This window comes from Amphiprion ocellaris, chromosome 19 (genome assembly GCF_022539595.1).
Source record: "Amphiprion ocellaris isolate individual 3 ecotype Okinawa chromosome 19, ASM2253959v1, whole genome shotgun sequence".
Lineage (NCBI taxonomy): Eukaryota > Metazoa > Chordata > Actinopteri > Pomacentridae > Amphiprion > Amphiprion ocellaris.
The window spans coordinates 26,365,432-26,389,587 of NC_072784.1; the positions used below are offsets into that span (position 1 = coordinate 26,365,432).

The 24,156-nt window shown below is 39.9% G+C and overlaps 1 protein-coding gene across 1 annotated transcript in view; it reads right to left on the minus strand.

Annotated features, from left to right (window-relative positions):
- Positions 1–2,727, minus strand: part of pecam1a (platelet and endothelial cell adhesion molecule 1a) — a 14,413-nt gene extending 11,686 nt beyond the window's left edge. Inside the window, exons 1-3 of the mRNA XM_035945978.2 lie at positions 2,525–2,727; positions 2,418–2,441; positions 1–149 (exon numbers count right to left, since the gene is read on the minus strand). The exon at positions 1–149 is cut by the window's left edge and continues 145 nt beyond it. Of these exons, the coding sequence (XP_035801871.2) occupies positions 1–149; positions 2,418–2,441; positions 2,525–2,579 (228 nt within the window). The 5' untranslated portion in view covers positions 2,580–2,727. The remainder of the gene's footprint in view (positions 150–2,417; positions 2,442–2,524) is intronic.
- Positions 2,728–24,156: the final 21,429 nt, after the last annotated feature.

A 24,156-nucleotide genomic window follows, 5' to 3' on the forward strand; every position in this document is an offset into this window, starting at 1 on the left:
AACGTCGTCCCTTGTAATCTGGAATGTGTGTGTCAGGTGAGGGATGCTGTTGTGACTGACACTGGCCTGGCAGCGGAATGTCACCGCCGTCCCGCTCTGAACCGAGCTGCTGGGTAGGACTGAAAGGCCAACGGTGTCTATAATGTACGCTGCGATCCCCAAAGACAGAAACACACAAACATGCACATAAATTAGAAAGAAACAATGAAACCAACAAACAGCAGTCAGGTGAAGACAGGAGGAAGGCGTTTACTGGTTCTCAATCTACTGCAAAGTAAACAGGCGCTACGGAGGGAAAGGAAAGGCATCAACAAACAGTGTCTGACCCTTTGCTTTCCCTGGGAAAGCTGTGTGGGTTTATCCCAACTTCATTCTCCCCTAGCAGCAAAAACAGTGTGTCCGGAAACAATCACTTTGCACACATCCTTAAAGTGCCGCTGTTAGTTTCTGGCTCAGTGATGTGGAGTAGTAATGACACAGACTGTAGGAAAAGTTCAAACTGTGTGGAAAACTGACCACATACACTACTGTTCAAAAGTTTGGAGTCACTTAGAAATGCCCTTATTTTTGAAAAGCAGCGTCTTTTCAATGAAGATAACATTAAATTAATCAGAAATACAGTCTGGACATTGTTAATGTGGTAAATGACTATTCTAGCCGGAAATGACTGATTTTTAATGGAATATCTCCATAGAGGTACAGAGGAACATTTCCAGCAACCATCACTCCTGTGTTCTAATGCTACATTGTGTTAGTTAATGGTGCTGAAAGGCTAATTGATGATTAGAAAACCCTTGTGTAATTATTTTAGCACATGAATAAAAGTGTGAATTTTCATGGAAAACATGATATTGTCTGGGTGACCCCAAACTTTTGAACAGTAGTGTAAACGCTCTGAATTGATTGGAATTGGGATTATACTGTGAAAATTCTTGTATTTAGTGAAATAATTGACATTTTTGCTTATTTGTTTGCCTGCCTACAGTTAAACACAGTGACAAAAAGTAACTAAATGCATATAGTCAAGTATTTTAAGCACAGTTTTGAGGTGCTTGTACTTGAATATTACCATTTTATGCCAGTTTTTACTTCGACTCCATTACATTTCAGAGGGAAATGTTGCACTTTCGACTTCACTACATTTGTTTCACAGCTTTAGCTTTTAGTTACTGATAAGATGGAAATTTTACACAATGGATAATATACAAGATTTTTAAAAACAACACATTGCAAAAGATTAAACCAGATACTTTCAGCTCCCACTACAAAGCAGCTAAATAGCAGGTTTTATTTCAATAAAAGAGCAAACCACCCAATATCTCAGTAAAAATCAAAGATTACAGAAAAAATGTCCTAAAACTAAAGGTAGATTGTGTGTCCAAACTTGCCTTTTCTTTCCTCTCCCATTAATCAAGTTATAATTTCCTGAATATAAAACTGCATATGAAGTAGTTCAAACAGTAGCTGCAACAGACATGCTGCTACACTATTAATTATTGAATGGTGTCACATCTAAAAATATATCAGTCAAAGGGCCAAATCAGTACTTTTACTTTAGTAATTTAACTACATTTTGCTGCTAACATATACTTTTGCTTTCCCACGCAGGACTATTATTTGTAATGGAATATTTTAACACTGCTGTTCCGATACTTTTGCTCCAGCAAAGAATCTTTACAGTTTTTCCACCAGTAATTAAATAAGATTGATACCCTCCTCATGTGTGTGTGGTGAACATGAAGCTACATCAATACAAAAACTGAAATGTAAAGACATTTTTGGTGGTTTAGGCTATTTCTTCACATGGGCTGGAAGTCTCCACTTGTTACTTACAACCTCATGGTGACAACAAAGATGCCAGTAGGTGGATTTTGTTACCTTAGCAGAAGAGTTTCCCTCATTTTCTAGCCTGCTTGCCAAGCTAAACTAATTGACTGCTGGCTCTAGCAGACAAAACAGAGGCATAGGTTTTCTCATCCAACATTTGTTTATCTAAATGGCAATTTATTATGTTAAGAGACCAACTGCCCCTACTTAAGAACCCCTGATACACTTTGGAACAAGAAGAAAACAAGAAGAAATTTTCAGTCCATTCAAATTCATGTTGTTTGAACACTATTAAAATTTCATTTAAGCTCACGCTGATGTGAAAGATTACCCAGCATCACCTGTGAAAATTAAAAATAGCTTCAATGAATCTTGAAGACTTGAAAACATGATGGAGGCCATGAGTGCACAGAACAATGCCCACTTCCAGCAAAAAATAACTCTTTTTGGAGGTAAATATAGCTCTTTTTTTTTTTGAATACATCGAGGACTGGATAACCTCAAAGTGTCACAGTGCTGGAAAATCTACAAACCTCTCAACTAATTATTTAACAAGAGTCAAATACACTGTATAATGCAGTTGTACTTACATGACTGTCCTCTGGCACATTGCACTGAAAAGAGAGAGAAAGAAAAGTGAAAGTCAGGAGATTAAATGACATTGTATCCATAAAGCAGCACAGCAGTGGGTCCTTACAAATGTGTAGGACGATGATGAGGAGCAGCAGCAGGCTGGGGGGTCTGGAGCCCATCCTTAGTGGAGGTGGTCAAGATGCAGCTGCTGTGGGCAACGAGGCCGAGGCCAGAGAGGGCAGCCGGAGGGACAGGGGAGGACCTTACCAGGGAGAGGTGGAGTGTGCCGAAAACAAACTCTGCTTAAGGCAGTGGTGGTGCTCAGGGAGTGTTCCTCGTCTTATCAGTTTTTTCTCCTTTTCGCTGCTCCACTGAGCAGGATGTGGCTGTGACTTCCTCCGGAATCGAGCATTTACTTTGCTGTTTTTATTAGTGGGCGAGAAAATTCAACAATAAGAGGGAACCTTTCAGCCCTCTGACCTAACATCCTCCTCACTTCTCGCTCAGCACTGACAGGGTGTTTCCTCACTTTAATAAAGGACAGCCGTCTAGAACAATAACTGCACTGTAACAATGCAGCCATGTTATAACAGCACTTTTAAAAATATAGGTATATACTGGGAAATTGGATGCATTTTGAGTCAAAAACAAGAATAAATGTAAACAGCAGGTCACCATAAAAAGTGGAAATGTGACTTGAACAAAACTGTTTAGATGAGCATCTTGATTTAGGCAGGTGAGAATATTATAGAATTTTACACCTATATGATTAGACAGGAGCCTTTTTTACTTCATATTTTTAAAACAGTTAAATTATATTCCCTTGGTTTCTAACAGATATTTAATAGACTCCAATTTGTCATGTGCGGCTACCTTTGGGTAAATGTTCCCGATCCATAAAAATGTAATTTGCCTTTATCTTTTTTAGGTATTTTAATGGTACTTGGATTTTAAAATGTTAAACAGAGTTGGTAGACCTCATTTGTGGATCATAACATCCCAGGGAATGGTCCCTAAAGATTCCAATTTTTCAGGGATTGTAATTTATTGTATATATCTGCAATTCACTACAGAAATGTTATATAAAAGCAGCATATTTTTGAAAAGTCTATCTTTATTATATGGTAAACCACATTCTGGGATTGTTACGGGGAAGTCATGGAACCCAGGTGCAAACACAGAAACTGGTAGACAGGTGGGATTTAGCAGAGAGTTTTATTTAAAAGACAGGAACTAAAAACCAATACAGAACATGCATGGGGAACTGAAAAGAGAGGTAAACTTAACCAAACCCTACTTGAAACTAAGAAACTACAAACCTACAGAAACTCCCCACTAAACCCAAAAGCAAAAACTACAAAAAAACAAACAAAAAAACTAAACAAAAGCATAACAAATTAACAGAGCTGACTAATGAGGTACTCACAAAATGAGGAACCAAACCCAGAAGGGGAAGGCAGGCTCAGGGAATACAGAGACAGGCAGAATTCCAGGAATCAGGGGTAACAAGAAGCTATTGCTGTTCACAGTCCAGCAGGGAGTGAATGACTGAACCAGCTTATACACTATGAGGTGGGATTGTGAACAGGTGAGTAGAGTGAGCTAATTACTGCAGCTGATTCACATCGCTGCAATCAGACTGCAGGCAGGTGGAAGATTCAGGAAGCAGAGAGAAATACACAGGAGAGACAGAGACAGGCAGACAAACGCAGAGACAGACAGATGCAGAAAGAGGGAGCCAGAGGGACAGGGAGAGAGAGACACGCAGGAGAGAGACAGGATGAGTGAAACAGATATAGGGGGAGAAACAGGAGAGAGAGAAGAGTGAGTGAGATGACAGAGACAGGAAGAAGGAGGAAGAAAGAGAAAAAGTGTGAGGACAGGGGCTGGAACAGGGGTCATGACAGCGATATAGTGCTGTAATCAATTATCCACTAATTAACCATTTAAGTAAAGTACAATTGTACCACTATAAAAATACAGTAAAATGCAAGCAACTACAGCTGTCAGCTGTATCTTACTGTAAATATATGGCATATACTACAGGACCAAAACAACAAACACATCAGGAATTATGCATCAACCTGAAGGCCGTGCTTCTCTTTCCTCGGCTCACATTCTTTTTCTTTAATTATTTACATCATCTACTGTTCTCAGTTGGACTGCAGGGATTCCTGCTGATCCACTCTCTAATTAAATATATTAAGCACAATCACCAGCAACCACTTCATGTTCTCTCTGCTGCTCACAGACCTCTTGTTAAAACTGAGATGAAACGGTGATGGAGCTGCAATCAATACAATACAAAGAAGAAGGTTTTTGCAAAGTATTAACGGCAGAGAGCTCCGTGATGATTTATATATGATGAACATCATCAAGGGAGAAACAAAACATAAAGGAATGCCAGATCAAATTATTATAGCTACAGCCAGTAAATCAGCCCTTCAGTTCATCTAGTATTTAGTTAGTTTGACACAAGTACATTACAGTGTACTTGTCATAAATGTGTTTCCTCATCGAATAAAAAGCCCTGGGCTACTACAGGACTCCTCTGGGAAACAGTCACTCCACTTATTATCACCATAGACAATGTTTAGAATGCAATAAACCACAGAGAGCAATCACAGTTAAAAGTTTTGTTGTTACAAGTGCACAACTGTGCAAATACTTCAACATGGAGAAGGTAGCTGAACCTGTACTGAAATACCAGTTGGGATTATGCAATGTTTTGACAGCATCGTGCAATCTTTACCTACGACCACTAAGAGGTGCTGAAGATTAACAGAATGAAGGTGAGTAAAAACTTCATGGTTCATTCTCCTGCTTTATCTGCATTATGCTACCAGTTGCTTTCATTTGGCCACAATGTACAAACAACAAATGTCTTGGGTTGCACAGAGATGCTTTTTATTTTATACAGGAGGAGTGCTGCAAAGGTAACCTTCAAAACTATTATGCTATTCCTACACAAACTATCTCAATCTCAGCAAATCATGATTACCAGTATCAGTAGAGTCTCCTCAGGCTGCTTCTTCGTGCCTTTGTTGGTTAACAGCACAGAAGGAGTGCAACACACTTGCAATTATTCAAAGTATTAGCAAGGAAATTGCAAGCAAGATAAGTAAGCAAGGCATTTGGTCGTAGGTTCATCAGAGTGCGCCCCACTGTGCTTTCTAATCATTATTTAAAAAAGATTACATGCATAAAAAGCAATACATAAACTTGAAGTATTAAACCCACACCACATGTAGAGTTCTGTCTTGCTTTCACAAATCAAAAGTGTGTCCGGATGAACCTGAACATGAACGTAAATGTAACTTTTAGAGAGGTTCACGTGGGAAAATGAGGGGAAACAGATTGCGGCCTGTGTCAAGTTGCCAAGGTAACAAAGGTAACCAAATCCACCTGAATTTCCAGCAGGCTAGCTTCCATTGTCACTCAGCCTTGCAAAGCTGTTTTAATTTCAGACTGTTATTAGATATTCTTGAGAAAGCACATAATTATAACTACATCAGTATGCATAACATTACCCTGCTCAACTTCTCCTTCAAGTGCTGTTTCCTCTTAATATTTTTCAAAAATATGAACCCAAACACATAGTTTTCTTTGAAAGTTGCATATTCATAGTTTGAATTGATACATGGACCATGCAAACATACAGGAAACAGCCTTGTGGAGTATGTGGCTGTCTGAAAGCATCTATCCAAGCTTCCCACTGTTCTCCATGAGGGCTCTAATGTTAGTCTTTCTACTGGTTAGGCTGTGATGGTGCTGCTTCTTGGAAATCACTTGATAATTTAATATTTTGTCTTGAAATTTCAGCTATCAAAATGACAAACTTTTACAAACAAAGCAATTCAGCTGGATGAGCTTAGTGTAAGACTGTATCTGCATGTATTGACTGTATTTCATGACTGTACGGAGTGTGTTGCATTGAAAGCAGTGATTGATGGTGGCCATAGCTGTACCACTGACACCGTCAACTCCTGGAGGGTCCAGGGTGGTGCTGTGATTAATGTGTTGGCTCTGGGCTGTATTCTGCTAACACTTCTCCCAAACAGGTTCTGGGTCTACACACAGAAACAGAGATCTTAATGTGTTAATACTGAATCACTCTAATAATGCATCTCATGTATGAAGCTTTTATTTTGAAAGAGATAATCAATGCGGTTTCGCCAAGAATCTATAGCACAGTGGGAGAAGATAAAGCCCTAACTTGGGTCAACGGCAACCAATTTACAAGAGATTTGAGCTGCTCCTCAAACAGAGTTTCTTGTAAAGTCTCTTTGAGGCTAAAACATCCTCTGACCTTTCTCCTTCCATGCTTGGTTGATTTGTTGACAGGCGGATGTGTCGATGGCTTTGAAAAAAGACAGAGAAACTTGTGCTGTTTTGTGTCACATGTAGGTCCATGAGATGACTGTTTACAGCTCACCTCAACCACGAGTAATAAAACCTTCCCCAGAGACCACGTCTACATATTAAAAAAAGTTCATGAATCACAAATGGGTCTGTGTGTGTAAAAAGCTTCCTTAAAGGAATTCCCGACTGAATATCATGAACGTACTGATGAGTTCTAAATTACACAAGGACAATCTACTGTAATACATGTTACTCTAAATAGCAGGAGAAAAAGAGGAGATGAGTAAAAATCCAATTTAGACTTTATTTGGGCCTATGGGAAATGTTGCTGGGTAATAAAACACTCAAGTGAAAGACATGAGATGGGAAATGTGTTTCTGCTCTCAGGCAAAAATCTACAGGGCCTAATTACAAGCAATCAACTGTGGCTTCGAAGAAAATCTGGCACGTACATCTATGCTTTCGTATTTTCAGGCGACAAATTTCTGAACAAATGGTTTTTAAAAAGGAGGAGAAGATTTTCATGTAGGGCAATGTCTCTATACTGTATGAAAAACATTAATCTGTAGACTGACTGTCGATACGTCTGCCTGACTGTCTCCTGACAGCCAAATGTAGACTTTACAAAGTCACTTTCCATCTCCTCCTCCTCCTTCTCGGCATGGTGTGGTTTGACAGAGTGCAGCCAGTTGTGTCCTCGAAGACCTTGTGCTCCTTACAGTGGGAAGGCTGATCCAAGACAAGGGACACAGTTGATGAGCTGTGACATGGAGATGTTTCTGCCTGTGGCACAACAGCCTGATGGAGGCAGGGAGTGTGTTGCTACAAGGCAAAGCTTTGAGGCTTCCTGCACTACACAACCCTCATGCTCAGGCTCACCTCCATCTTCCTGTCTGTGTGGTGAAGTGTCATGAATATACTTTGTCGCTGTATCTACTCAAATGCCTTTAAAACTTCCGTTCCTATAACTATCACCACCACATTGTCTCTAAATAGGCCTCATGATTGACTTTCTCCCACTCTCTGTCTCTCTGAGTCCTCCTCGCTCCACCCACCTCATGTGTGCTGAATCAATAATAAATGATCTGAGAGGCTTGGCTGTGACGGGCTCTCTGCATCGACTCTCTCAAGGTTAGTGGGGGAGAGCCAGACAAAGCTCCAGGTCCTGGTACAGCAGCAGGTTTACAGTAGGACAATGAAGCAGAGAGAACGTCATGCTCATTGTTCCGTACTGCGGAACGTTAACAGAGATCTTTCACGGATGTGTGCATCAAGGCACAGCCGGTCTTCGAACCGGCTCCTCGATGCACCACGTGTCTCCTCGGTGTGCAGAGTGTGGACAGCTCCATTTGAAAGTCCACAGGGGGGCTGCTGCTCTGAGACGCCTGCTGTGGACTCACTCCTCCACTAAAACCTGGATCCAAGGCCTCCTGTGTTCACATGCTGGTTTGAACATGAGCCTATTTTTTTCTCTTTCTTCCCCTTTGTTGTTGATACACTTGAGTTAGAGCCACCCTGCTTAAGTGTCCTTGAGCAAGACACTACAGGGATGCTGTTCAGCTGCAGATCCTGGAGAGGCAGAGAGCGACGACTACATCTGGGGGACTCTCAAAATCTATTATGCAGACATCAAAGAACATAAAAACTAATGGCCTTGGAACTCAATCAGTTCTCTTTTTAAAAAATTTTTCTGTATCAAAGAAAGATGGCTTTTGATGGAAAGATCTCTACAAGTGTCTCTTCATTGCTCCATACGCAGTAAATCTGATGTTTTTATCTGCTGCAATCTGTCTTTGTCTACCCTTGTGGACATTTAAGTCATCTGAATTTCTTTCTCGCACTTTTTCACATTTTGTGTTCAACCAAGTTTTCCATTGCAGCTCAGAAAAGAGGAAAAAAGTTTTAAAAAATTGGAGAAAGCGAAAAATGTGCATAAAACCAGAAAGAGAGAAGGTGATTTTGTATTTACATTACAGCTTATAAGAAGATCCCTTGTTTGCGTCCCCGTCTTCCTGCGATCTTTCTGCATGTAGTTTGCATGTTTTCCCTGTGCAGAGTGGGCTTTCACCAGATTCTCCGGCCACAGTCCAAAAACATCTTGAGGTTTACTTTGTAACTCTAAATGGTTCTTAGGTGTGAATGTGAGTGTGCTTGATTGTACACTATATTGCCAAAAGTATTCGCTCACCTGCCTTGACTCGCATATGAACGTAAGTGATATCCCATTCCTAATCCATATGGTTCAGTATGACATCTGTCCACCCTTTGCAGCTATAACAGCTTCAACTCTTCTGGGAAGCCTGTCCACAAGGTTTAGGAGTGTGTTTATGGGAATTTTTGACCATTCTTCCAGAAGCGCATTTGTAAGGTCACACACTGATGTTGGACCAGAAGGCCTGGCTCTCAGTCTCTGCTCTAATTCATCCCAAAGGTGTTCTATGGGGTTGAGGTCAGGACTCTGTGCAGGTCAGTCAAGTTCATCCACACCAGACTCTGTCATCCATGTCTTTATGGACCTTGCTTTGTGCACTGGTGCACAGTCATGTTGGAAGAGGAAGGGACCAGCTCCAAACTGTTCCCACAAAGTTGGGAGCATGGAATTTTCCAAAATGTCTTGGTATGCTGAAGCATTCAGAGTTCCTTTCACTGGAACTAAGGGTCCAAGCCCAGCTCCTGAAAAACAACCCCACACCATAATCCCCCCTCCACCAAACTTTACACTTGGCACAATGCAGTCCGAAAAGTATGGTTCTCCTGGCAACCACCAAACCCAGACTCGTCCATCAGATTGCCAGATGGAGAAGCGTGATTGGTCACTCCAGAGAAGGCATCTCCACTGCTCTAGAGTCCAGTGGTGGTGTGCTTTACACCACTGCATCCCATGCTTTGCATTGCACTTGGTGATGTATGGCTTGGATGCAGCTGCTCAGCCATGGAAACCCATTCCATGAAGCTCTCTGCTGAAGCACTGTTCTTGAGCTAATCTGAAGGCCACATGAAGTTTGAAGGTCTGTAGCGATTGACTCTGCAGAAAGTTGGCCACCTCTTGGCACTATGCTCCTCAGCATCCGCTGACCCCGCTCCGTCAGTTTACGTGTCCTACCACTTGGTGGCAGAGTTGCTGTCGTTCCCACACACTTCCACTTTCTTATAATACAGCTGACAGTTGACTGTGGAATATTTAGGAACGAGGAAATGTCACGACTGGATTTGTTGCACAGGTGGCATCCTATCACAGTTCCACACTGGAATTCACTGAGCTCCTGAGAGCGAGCCATTCTTTCACAAATGTTTGTAAAAGCAGTCTGCATGCCTAGGTGCTTGATTCTATACACCTGTGGCCATGGAAGTGATTGGAACACCTGATTCTGATTATTTGGATGGGTGAGCGAATACTTTTGGCAATATAGTGTATGTCTCTCTGTAGCCCTATGATAGACTGGTGATCTGTCCAGGGTGTCCCCTGCCTTCAACCCCCCCCCCCCCCCCCCCCCCCCCCAGAGGAATAAGTAGTGTATAGATAATGGATGGATGGATTACAGCCTCTAGCTGTGATTACCATACATCCAGGTCTTATTTTAACACAATATCAGCATTTCTATTATATCAATTTCCTTCGGGATCCATTAAGTTCTATCTTATCTCATTTTACCTGGATAATGAGTCCATTCCACAAGCCTTTGTGTTACTGTGTGCATGTTATCTCAGTTCTTCTCTTTTCCGAATATACAGCCAATTCCCTAAAGGTTGGGTTCTTGGTTTCAGTTTCATACAATCTCTGCTCTTTCTGTACTGAAACCACCACAATCCTGCACAGTCTTTGAAAGAATACATTTCTGTACAACTAAACTGCAATTCTATTTTGAGGAAAATGTATTTTACACCAAAATATTTTTGTGATGTATTATGAATATGTGTCTTACTGTTGTTGTTTATGTGTTGACTGTTGATCATTTGTATATTAGATGTAGCTGAGCTATCCACCCTGATAACCCAGAAAGTGAAGGAGAAGCTTCAAATATATTGTGAAAGGGCAGTATTTTAACCCAAACCATGATATTTCCTAAATCTCACTAAGTGATTTTTGTGACAAAACTTTACCAAGCATCGAACATTGACATTAGAAAAGTGTCACCCAAAGAACCAAAGAATAGTGGTCTCCTGGGTGAAAAGTCCTGTCGATATGTTATGGCTTCATTCTCTCCTGAATGTTGTTTTTCCTGCAACACAGACGAGCTTCAAAACACTGTAAAGACATTTTCATTTTTACTCAAAACCTTCTGATTATCTTTGCTTTGTCCTTCCATAAATGCTGGAATGAACTCCCTGTTTAATCCCTTCTACCTTCATCATTTACTTCTTCATAAACTAACATTAAATAGAAGCATATACACCGTTTAATTTAATAAACAACAACTGATTGTTCAGCATTTAAACTTCTTGGTCCTTATATAGACTTTGTGGCTCCTTCAACCTTGAAATCTACTACGTCGCAATCTTACCCTTCAGGGAGAATATGCACTACAAAATGTAAATGAGAAGGCAGTTTAGCCATGTAGTAATAGATTTGTTATTTTGTACAGTCACAACCAAAACTTGAGAGTGTTTCATTCAACTCAAACATTTGTAAAGCCATATAGATCCATACAGGAAAACAGCCGACAGCATAACAGCAGTGTGAGCATTGGCGTAGAGGAAACTCTAAAGAGCCTCTTCAGAACAGATGCTCCTCAGAGACGAGTCATTTTTTTTGGTTCTCATACATCATGAGATGGGTGCTGGTTCATCTTCAGAGTAAAGTGCTGACACACTAAAGTCAAGAATATTCTGCATAAGGATGAGAAAAGGCGGAGAGGAGCCCCATGATCCGTCATGCAGGCCTATTCTCAGCACTCCAGTCTCAGAGGGTGACACAAGAAAGTGTGTTTGCATCAAGTGTTTTGAAATTCAGTTTGGATTGTAGCTGTTCCAGACAAAAACTGATGCATAGATTGGCCTCATGTTAATGCGACCCCCGTCAGTGACTGCAGTGTCAGACAGTAAAGCTAGAAACCCCTCAGAGAGCATCACTACCTCAGTTAATCACGATAAATCTGATTAAAGAATGTATTTAACCTCAGCGTTTAGCTCCGTTAATACCCTGTGGTCCTGCTTCACAGAGGAGGGCCTGAGGGAGAATCCACTCACAATCAATATGAGCATTATGTTCATTCATGAGATAAAGACAAAAGACCAGATCCTCTGAGTAATCACGCTCCTCCATCTCTGCTCGGGACTCAGTTTGAGTTACAGAGATTGTAAATGTGTATATATGAGAGGAAAGAGGGACCTGCTTCACCCCACCTGCCTGACAGAGAGCTTCTCATGTGCCCCCAAGGATAGGAACTAGGAATACTGAAAAACTGCAGGCTGCAAATATTAAAAATATCTAAAAAATATAAGCTAGCATAGCTTTAAAAACGCTATGCAAAATTATATGATGGGTTACGGGAACTAATTGAACATGTTGCCTATTAGCCAACATGTTCAATTAGTTTAAGAGATATCACTGAGAGGAATGCTTATACTCTCTTAATGGCATCGTCAATTTCTGAAATCTGGTTCAGTTGGCTCCAATGCTCAGGACACAGGGAAATATCCTTTTCCCCTGGCTTCATCTCCCCTTCTTGGTTCATCTAGTACTCTCTGATGTCAATCAGGACTTTACCCTTGAAGTCTCTGACACTGACATATCTCATCTTTCCAAACTGGAACATGTCGCCACCATTATATAGCATAATGTATATATACATTATATAGTATAAGTTGCCAAGCAATATGTATAAAAAGCAGCATGTATAGAAAGGTCCTGGTGATCCTCCATGACTCCATTTGTCACACATGAGCAAACCCATGCTGATGACTGAAAGAAAATAGATAGGAATAAGGCTGGAGGTGTAGCAGTTTGGTTTCGCCAAAATATGGTTGAAACATTAAGCCTGCACTGTTACTCCAGACTTAGAAATCCAAGAAGCATTTCTACCATAAAGTGCTAAATTTCTAATTACATTTAAGTTCTTACCATCTAGCACCTACTGCATATTTTATATTTTCTTTCCACTCAAAGATGTACCATAATAATCGAAATCAAGAAGTTGACTTGTACGAGTGTGAGGACTCATAAAGTTGTCACTTCTGAGTTTCTCCTAATGCGTGATGTTAAATGAAACATGCTGACTGGCTGTTTACGGTTCGGAATGTTAAAGCTTTTCATTTAATAATGCAAGAGGAATGCACAAGACCTGACATTTTTGCTTATTTCCTTAATAAATGTCAATAACAGCAGATTTCAAAAAAAAAGAAAGAAATACCAGCACACAGGAGAGAAGCAGCAGAAAGAGTCTTACAAGTAAAAGGGAGGTAGAGAGTGAGTAATTCATGACATTGAGTTTATCATGCAGCTTTACATAACTTCAAGGTTTTGCTGACTTTGGCCTTTACAGCAGAACAATGTGTCTCATTTGGGAGGAACATTAATTAAGTTGAAAACAGACATTATGTATTATGAGAATTTTATATGGTATATATGGTAAAACAATCATTTCGATATAATTTCTATTGGCTTATGGTCCAAACCTATAACTCATTTGCTTACATGCTGAGAATTAGAGATTGAGCTTTAGCCTGAATGATTCATTTTTTAACGTACAGATGTCATCAACAACAGACACGTTTCACTACTCAGTTTTGGCTCACTTTTAAAAGTATGATAGCTTTGTACGATTAACTGGTTTGCGGCATTCATCAAAGCGTCAACTGACAAACTGACAAGCAAATACCATCGGGCTGTTTTTCACTGCAGGAACATGTGAAACCTCTTACAGAAAAAAAGGAGAAAAAACTCCAGGGTTGGTCGTTCTGAGTGACCCTGAAAAACTACTTGAGCAGGATGTGATTAGCAAACACCATTTTCTCTGCCCCCTTGATATCTTCATGTTGTAGCAATTTTCTTCTCTCTAACATCAGCATCAATTTAACTTTAGACAAGAATGAGGTGGTGCAACTATTCCAGGAAGGACCCCCAATCCCTTCTTTAGCGTTTCTGTTGTCATTGTTGCGGAGGATCCATCAGCTTTGACTGCAACGTTAATTATGCGTCTGCTAAAACAATGACAAATAGTGGTTAGTGCATGTAATTTCAGTTGTATGAGCATAAGGGGTTTGTTTTGTTGGCCTATGTGGTGAATATTATGTTGTTGATGGTGATGTTAAACAGAAAAAAAACGTTACTTGGTGAGGGGAGAAAAAACGGCATCTTCATAAGCATCGAGACCCACAGAGCAGCTTTTAAGGGTCCATCAGAAGTACCTCCTCTGGAGCAAGTATGAGGGTACTTCTAAAAGTTCTTGGCCTCAGCAGAAAACATCTCAGGAGAATGATTGCTCTTGTATTTAACTTCAATGCACGTAGTCCACCAATGTTCAAGCATGGCTATCGTTTCGCAGAAGAATGTCGCATCTTGAGCCTCCAGATTCTCCTCAACAGCACGGATAACTTCAGTATGACTCTGAAAATGGCAACCACACAAATGGGATTTCAGTTTGGAAAAACTGACAGAAGTAGGTTGGGTGAATCAATCATGATATCTACAGTTAATATTTATTACTCCGCCAAGGAATAGCGGAGTTATGTGATGATTGGCGTACGTTTGTCTGTTAGTAACATTACTCAAAAACGGACTAATGGATTTGGACGAAATTTTCAGGGAAGGTCAGAAATGACACAACAACCAAGTGATTAGATTTTGGCAGTGATGCGGCTTATAGTTTGGATCCACAGATTTGTTAAAGATTTCCATATCATTGAAAGATAGTGGCACAGCGTCACTGTAACCATGACAAGTGAGCGCTATGTCAGCTGCTTGCCAACCATCACATTATTGTGATCCTACCACAAATAGACCGCTGCGGACTTATCGGGACTTATCTGTCAGAAATGATACAAGGAACAATTGATGAAATTGTGGGGGTGTTTCCGAGTCCCATCAATTCCCGCCAAGTGCCACATACTTAGGTCACGTGATGCGGTATCCGTACATAACGTACACATGCATAACACACACCTGTGCTCAGTGCGAGGTCGCTTTGCTTATGGGTACATCTATATTACAGTTTTTCTCAGTCACTTTGGTATATTTCTCGAATCGTTCTCGACATTTGCAAAACAGTAAGTGCATTTCTCAAAACAATTCGTACAAATACCAAAACACCATGGATTATCTGCAAAAGCCAGTCTCTAACTCAAAATACTTAGTTCATCTCTCAAAAGTAAATATCTGTGTCAATGCACATGTCACTGCCATCAGAATGACAAGTCCTTGTGTCATTGTGTGTGGATAAAACAGTCAAATTACTTAGTCATGTTGTCATAACAGTGTACTCTGGAGGGATGCTCTGATGTAAACTGTGGCTAAAGTTTTGATGACAATTATTGTAAATTCTAAGTTACACCTTAGTATATGTAGGAGATTGATTGCAAGAGATTGGACAAGATTCACATTTACGCTTTTACTGTTCACATTGTAATTTGTTGATACAGAAAGGAAAACAGCGCTGCAGAGCACAAAGAAAAAAACAAACAAAAAAAACAAAAGTAGAAATGTGAACAACAACGGTCTCCTTAGGGAAAACTGTACATGCAGTGCTGTAGGAATTACAGTACAGTCTTCCTACACCTCCTGATGTTCCTGTCTTTTGGACCACAAATTTTCATCCACATCATGAATATCTTCTCTTGCTTCTTTGAGTGATTTCAGAAAACCCGAACCCTTCACACATTTCCCTTCATTAGAGAAAGTCAAGATTCACCTGGGAGCAATTAACCAATCAAGGACAGATTTATATAAAAAAAGTCTAATGGAAATGTATAGAAATATCCTTGACATATTATGAGAACTTGTTCAACCATTTTGCATGCAAACTTATGCGATGAACTAATGCATAAATGTTGTGGGGGGTGAGACTATTCAACAGAGACCCATTATAATACATTTTGATCAACATGACATAAGCAATTTAACATGTAGGAAACAGCAGAGAATTGTACAGAATCATTTGCATGGATGAACCAAAGCATTTGCAACTTGTTCAAAGAAATGAGAAACTGCTTTTTTGATGTGCACAAGTGACACAATGATGTAAAGATTGAACAAGTAGTTTTGAGAATTTCAATTCTGATCTGAGAGATGTACCAAAGCGAATGAGAAAAACTGTAAATGGCAACATTCTGTGGTGCCGTGATTTCTGCCACAAATTTTTTCAAGACTTCAGCCATTGGAAATGATACAACAACTGAGCAGCCTTGGCGGAGCACTGCGCTTTCTGAGTGCTTTCCTTGTTTGTACGTCTCCTTCAGGAATCTGAACGCACTCTGTTATTCTCCATATTGTATACAGCAAAGCGTTAGGGTGTTTTTTTTAGTGTAATGATATAACAGATTTCTACAACATGAGTAAGGTTCATGATGCAACAGTTCAAAACCACATCTGGCTGCTGCTGCCAAGTGTGCTGTTTGGACGGACATATTGTTCTGTAGCAGCAACAACTTGATCGAAGCTTTCCCCTTCTTTTTATCTTTGATTGCTTCAAGTATTTGAGATTTTGTGGACGTTGATATAAGGCTTTATAGCATACAGTTATGCCCCAGAATGAGTTCCCTTGTGTCCAAATGTTTTTAAACTACCCTTGTACTTTCTTCTCCCCTGGAAACAGCCGAGAAAGAGGTTCTAGAGACATGGACAAGCCTCCGGGATGCCCAGAAATGAATCACAAGTTCCTGTTGTGGTAAATAGCCTTTTTTTTGAGAACATTTTGACTATTTATGTTTTATTTTGTGTCATAATACATAGAGTTTAAGTGAATTTGAATGTTTGTTCAGCTTGCAACTAACTGAACACCACTGTTTCTTCTCTCTCCTTCATCGTCTTTGTACGTTTTTGAAGCAGATTCTGACATATTTCTCTTTATCTCCTCTAAGCTGATCATTGTAATCTGGTATCCAACTTTGTCTGCTTTGTCTATACATCATCGGGTTTGCCAGTGTTAAAACTGAGCTCTTATTACTGGTTCTATGACTAATCCCTGTCTCATATGTAGTTTGTTTCATATCTCAGTGAAGTCCTTCGCAGCGCAATATTTCAAGAGAGACCGTGCACGAGTAAAATTTCGACACAGAAATCATCCATTTACTTGAAGAATATTTAATTTCATCGCTTTTACCTCTTATTTCATCACCTGTATATAAAAATGCAGGATGTGCTCAGATCAGTATTTAAGATGAGTTACAAAAGGCTCACTGGGATATCTCAACAACACACACACCCACAATGACACGTCTTAGTTCAGTTATTATTGAAGGTACATAAAATCTTTGAGTTCAGAGCTCGATGCTGGATCAAGAGTTAAAAGTCTTGCAAAAGGGATGCATAACTGGATGGGAGAGAAAAGAAAGAGAAGGTGAGAAGTGGAAGGAGAACATATGAACTGCAACACTTGACTGTCTGTTCAGCCGGAGGAGACTGATTACAGTGCTAAGTGGAGGTGAATGTTTCTCTGCCCTGACATGGAAATAGGAAAAGGGATTCTGGATTGAGATGAAGAGCATGTGAAAAAAAGGTCTCAACAGAGGCAGTTCTTTCCTTCACTTTGACCTTTTTCACCTGAAAAATAATTACTGAGCAGACAAAATGACCTAGAAACTGACACAACAAACCAGATGCAATGTTATTTTCAAAACATGGGACAAAGGGAATCTTCCAGGCCTTTGCAGCGTTGGCATTCAGGCAAAAAACAAGTTATGCAACCTATTGGTTCTGAAACTTTATTCCAGCCATTCAGATGCGACTTTGGTGAGATGTGTTGCATTCCATCTTTTCATTTTCCTTCTGGCAGGAACATTTACAGCGAGAAAGAAGAGACAACAAGGTATGTGCAAAGTGACCTTGGCGCTGCTCTAAGGCTGCCCAAAACACAGAAACTATTCGATGAATGACAGGGATTTTTTTGTTTAAGAATGATCAGAGAAATATTTTGACCAGAATATAATGAAACTGTAACCATAGTAACGGCTCAGCTAATCACGAGGATGCTGTCGGCAGGCCTGTCTGCCTTTATCTGTGAACATCAGCCGGATGAAAAGATGAGAATGAATTCCTTTGATTTCACCGGTTTATAGGAGCAACCGCTGGAGAAGGAGGAACCTGCGTTATGTTTCCCAGAATCAAAGAGGAAGGTGATGAGAGGGGTCGGGCTGCAGGCGTATCGGGGGGCATTACCTGCTCAGATACACTCTGTGTTCTTATATCTGTCCGTTCTACCATCACGTACAAACACTGACGCACAGTTTGCTGTCAGGCAAAGTGAAATCTTTCATTTTGAGTCAGTCAGTGCAGTGGTGCAACCATTATAGAGGAAATCATGAATTCCATCTGTCTCATCAGCTGTCGCCTCCAACAGTGCGCTCACTAACTCTGAAGACAGAAAAGGCAGTACAAGTCAAGTTTCTTAGTAGTCTACTGCATCCAATATGTGTAAGCGTAAGCACTGCTCAGCTGCATCTGCTACAGGAGAAACACTTTGATTCTATGTGTCTCATGTTGTTTTTTCTCTATGAGTCAAATGTCTGCCGTCCTTAAAGAGTTTCATCATCAGTGCCTTTCATAGGAACATAAATATGCTCTGTAATGTAGAATGACTGGCCATCCGGACATTCGGGAATTTTCTCAGTGGACTGGTCTTGCCAGGGCCTGCATTATTTAGCTTTTTGCTATGTGAAGCCATTCCAAAGGTCATTATAGCTGCAGCGGCACAGCTGGTACTAGCACGTAGCAGTTTTACCATCACAAATGAAAGTATCTTGCATTTGTTGCTGAAATATGTGAGAGAAAACCAGAGGCCGAAGGTGCTTAAAACAACAAAGACAGAGTGTACAGAGATATATCAGATGTATTTATGCAGACTGCAGGTGATGATGATGATGACTGTGGCAAAGGGTCAAGTGGTTTCCAGTAAAAAAAGATTATCATTGGTGGTCCAAGATTAACCTTACAAGTTTAAATGTTGGGGTTAAGCTATAATAGCGTTATTTATTTATTTTATTTATCAAAGAAATATGCATATGAAGGATAGAAGAGGCAGAAACACCAAAAAGGAATGAGAAGGGAGCAGATTTTTGCCAGTATGCTCTGTACTATGAAACAATTAGATGAATGAACTAAAGGTTTTTTGTCAACGTCGTGGTTTTAATGCATACCTTTTAAGTATTTTAATATATTTTATATGATAGTTTTTTAGTACAACTGCAGGTTTGATCATTTCTAGAGTTCAGGCAGAAAAATGGAAAGTAGACTAAATTTCTATTTTAAAAGATGGATGACAGTCTTGACTGTACATGGATAAAATGAACAAGGGAATCTGATGTTTTATTTAAATTTTTACTTTTTGCATCAAAACCCATGAGGCATGTGTGAAATCAAACAATGCAGTCTAAACTGGTGAACATGGCTCTGAAGAATATGGGCAAGGATGGAGGAGGAGGCAGCACAGATCCAAGTAGAGGTGCATGCCTGGATGTTATTGTGTGACTGTAGATTACAGCAAAATACATCATTCATATGATCAGAACGGACTCAATTCAATTAAAAGAAATAGAATGAGTGTGAAGTATGTTGAAAGGTTTTGAATAATCAGATTTTTTTTTTTTTTTAAAAAGGCCAGAAACAGGCTTCTCTGTGTGTCTTCCAACAACTTGCAGAAGAAAAAAAGGAGCTTCTCAGTTCAAGGATTGAGAATAAAAAAAGAACTCTGCTAAAAACACCGTTGAGTTGAAATATTAATCTGTCTGAAATAAATGATTGTGAATAAAAAAAAGAGAAAACTAAAGGCTGATCATTCTATTCATTGAACTCTGGATTTTTGCTTTCTGCACACAGAAAGTAAACCTTGGAAAATTTGTTTCATTGTCTTACCTTTTAGCCAAACACAAACAACGCAAATGAACAGATTGTGACACTTTTTGCCATTTAGGATTCGTTGATTGCCAAACATGCTGTGTCACTTTGAATTTAGCGTGTCAAATTGGGGCTGCTTGACAGTAAATTCCTCTGCTGCTTTTTGTTGCAAGTCTGCTCCCGCTGTAGCTTGAGTTGTTTTACCTGCGTTTTGTGGAAATGATTAATTTTGCAGGAGCTTATTTCTCAGGTCTTAAGTGAAGCTACAACATAAAACTTATTCATCTAAGAACTATTTAGCCTGTTTAGCATATTTTAGACTTCTTGAACAGTCATATTTGAAGGTGAAACTTGCGTAAAGCTCCTTAGGTGTCATTTTAAATAAAATGTTCTTATCAAAAGTTCAAATGAATTCCCAGCCCCTCTCTTTCTCTTCCCACTTCTTGGGTTTTCTTTGACAAAACAGTGCTCTCTACACCTCGACTGTACAACAGATTCTTGAGAGGCTTCCTCTGCAAAAATTATTCTATTCCGTGGAGTTGTTAAATATAAAATGCAGCATGCTCACGAGTGGCAATTAATTCTCTCAACATAACTGAAAAAACTGATACAAGCACATTTTCCAAGTATAATAATAAACAGCCACATAATAACAATGTCATCAGTGCAGAGAACATTCTGTCCAGAGCCGGTTCCACATTAAAATCATGGAAGAGCCTTCTGAAATTAGTAGAGCTGCATGAGTTTGGACACAGAAAAGTGATGGTGGTCCAAAACCTGGTTCTGGTCCAGTTTACATACAGCCACTTCTACCAGATGGTCAGAACCTGCAAATACAAAGAACTGTCTACAGCAAAACCTGTCTAGGGTGTCCCCTGCCTTCGCCCGAGTCAGCTGGGATAGACTCCAGCCCCCCCCCCCCGCGACCCTAGTGAGGATTAAGCGGTGTATAGATAATGGATGGATGGATGGATGTCTACAGCAAAAACCGACTTTCCTCTAACTGAATAACTAAAGAGAAAGAAATGTTTGTATTTTATAATCAGGAAACTCATTTTCTGACTGTAAAATACTGTTCTAATTATGCTTTTGAAAATTGTAATTTGTTAAGTGATTTATATCTATTTTACAGATGTTACCAGTTTTGTAAAATGATGGTGTAAAATGACTTGATGTAAACAACGTCCAAATGAAAAATATGTATTAAATATTTAATATTAAATTGCTTCTTTGTAGCACTTGACTGTAAAAATACACAATTTAAAAAAAACTTTATTTAAATCAACAAAAAAATCACTTTGCCAAAATTGCCATTATTTTAAACATTAAGCATATTTAGAACTAGACCCCATTATAAATCTCTCATTAGTGGTTTTTGCAGTACCTGCCTTGGAGGGGCGACAATGAAAGCAATGCCGGAGATATGAAGAGAAAGTAAGCGAAATCGGGGAACATCTAAACTAAAAAGCCGTCATTTCTCAGATAATCCATGGGAAAAACCCACGCAGACTTCCCTCAGGGGCTCTGGAGAAAAAGTCTTCACTCGGGGTCTTTTCAACTGCAGCAAAGCACAGAGACCTTCGCACAGCACTCAGACTTGGTCTCCATGAAAGAGGCCTGGTGGCACAGGAGACCATGCGGGAGGGAAGCAGAACAAGGCAGGGACATGCTGTGTCGGCTCCCAATTAACTTGAAAAAAATCTCATTGTTTTAAATCACTGACACTTCCCTCCATGCTGTCCAAAAGCACCCCCCCCCCCACACACATTATGTTTTCATCTTCTTACCCTTTGTATATCAGCCAAGTGTATGTGTGTCTCTCTGTGTGTGACACGTGTACTCTTTATTCTCTACCACACATACACAGACCTTTAAATGTCATCGCTAATACAGTAGAAATGCAGTATCTTTGGAAATTATCATTAAATTACACTGCCAGGGTGTTGAGGAAATTGGAGGTTAAATTCAATAGCATTTCCCATTTGAGGTGTATTTTTCTTCCATCATAATTTAACTCTGTGAAGTTTTAATCCACCTAAATAAAAAATAACTAGTTTTTCATCCATCCATTATTTATACACCACTTAATCCTCATTAGGGTCATGGAAGGGCTGGAGTCTATCCCAGCTGACTTGGGGTGAAGGCAGGGGACACCCTGGACAGGTCACCAGTCTATCAGTCTATCGCAGGGCTACACATATAGAGACAATCACACTCGCATTCACATCTATGGACAGTTTAGAGTTACCATTAACCTGAGCATGTTTTTGGACTGTGGGTAGAAGCTGGAGTACCCGTGCCATGTACGCACAGGGAGAACATGCTAACTCCAAGCAGAAAGACCCTGTAAAGGGGCGGGGATGTGAACTGGGGATCTTCTGGCTGCAAGGCGAAAGTGCTAACCACAAAGCCACTGTGTAGCCCCTAGTTTGTCATGTAAGTAGTTTACACTCTCAAACATGAGTGTATTTTTCAGACGATGGGCTCCCATGTGTAATGAAGCTATATTGCTCTCTAGACCTTGGCCATGTTGCATGATGAAGATAAAACTGTCACAGTTAAATGTCTGACACACCAATTAATTTTTTACATGCAAGTCATTGCTGCAAGTCACAAGAAGGGAACTATGAATGTGTGTCAGAGGTACAATTATATAGTGGGTTGGCAGTTTTAAGTTGGTCTGTCAAAAATAACATTTTAATTTGACTGTAATTACTTGTTTATGTTGAGGAAGAAGACACTAGTGAGAGAAGGTGAGATGTAGTTTGTGCAAGTATTTGGGTTCCACAACACAAATGGCAAAATTACCAACAAAATTAGGGCTTCTTGCCAACTGTAGAACATGTCCCTTTATCTGCAAGAAGAGAAACAACTCGACCCTTGCATGGACATTGTTTTGCAATTGCAGCAGAGGACATTTACATAAAGTTAACCCAACATATCTGCATAGACTCAGTCTTCTAGATGTGTATTATGAGTGGCTGAAAAGCATCATCACATTCAACCTCCTCGTCGAGATTGTTGTTCTGGTTAAACGTAGAGGGCAAAACATCTGTCTTCTTTGTCTAGAATGTGATCGTTTTCCTCAAAAGTGTTTCCCTTTTCTTTTAGATGCAGGTGGACTGCAGAGTCTTGTCCTAGATGCTTTGTCTCCCTTATGCATCAGCCAGTGCACTTCTTGATACATTGACTACATTGCCCAGCTTGTGTTTTGGTGTTGTATGCTATCAACAAGCCTTGCTTCATGTAGTTTTCAGTTGAAAAGCCATGAGTCATGTGAGTTGGAGGAGAGAATAAATACTGTGGAAGCCTCTTGGGTGAGAGGTGAAACATTTTCAAGATCCAAACAGAAGTCCAGTTACTTTCTACTGAACCACTAAGAAACCAATGGCTTTCATTTACAGTGCCATGTGGTCGCATTCATAATAAATAACAACCAGTCACTGCTTTCTGTCCGTGACAGCAATCATAATAAATGTGAGTAATGTAACACCACACTCATCCTTAGGAATTAAATGAGTTATATTTAAATTTATTTCAACAAATTAGAAATTGACATTCAGGGTTTTAAATATTTTGATATAAAGTAGGAAATATAGCATCATACAGTTGCCTTGTGCCTGTTGCAAACAGACATTAGAGACATTCACAGTTCATTGAGATAACTCAAAACCACACAATACAAATTTATGAGGACAGTCCTAGAAATTGCCTTTAAAATACCTGACATCCAGCAAGGAAATACTAAAATAGGAGAGCAATGGTGCTCTCTCTTCGTTTTTCTTTTCTATTTTTGGTAAAAGCACAAACACAACACATTGCAGTAAAGTGAGAAGAAATAAAAAGTGTGTGTGTAACCCTCTCTGTAGTACTGATATTCAGGATAGATCTAATTTTAGCCTCCAGACAGACAAAAAAACATGACTGAAGAAGCTTTTTAATATGCGAGTAACTATATTTCAGTGTTGCAATGCACCACTCTTTGTCATTCATGCTAATCCTCACCATACAAAGTATTTCCAGGTGAAATGCAAACACACACAAATTCCATAAACTCCTTCAACTGAAGCCCGACTTATTCTGCTCCATTTTGACCCATCCGAGTTCTGCAACACTTAACAGACGGCGCCTGCTGGGCAGCTGGAGCAGCTGGAGGTGTGTTTTGAGGGAGTGAACGGCGGTTGACAGCTCTGTAAAAGGTGAGCAGCCATCAGGAGTGGACAGGCTGCACATGCTTTAAACTCTGCTCAACAAGGAGGATGCTCCTGCTGCTTCTGCTGACTGAAAAATTCACTTTTGGAAAGATTTCAGCAATCGTTGCCTCTAATTAATTGATAATGCGAGTGCTGTCTAACATGCATGAACGTACAGTGTGCACCCCCATGCAGAAGCAAAGAAATAATGAGTCA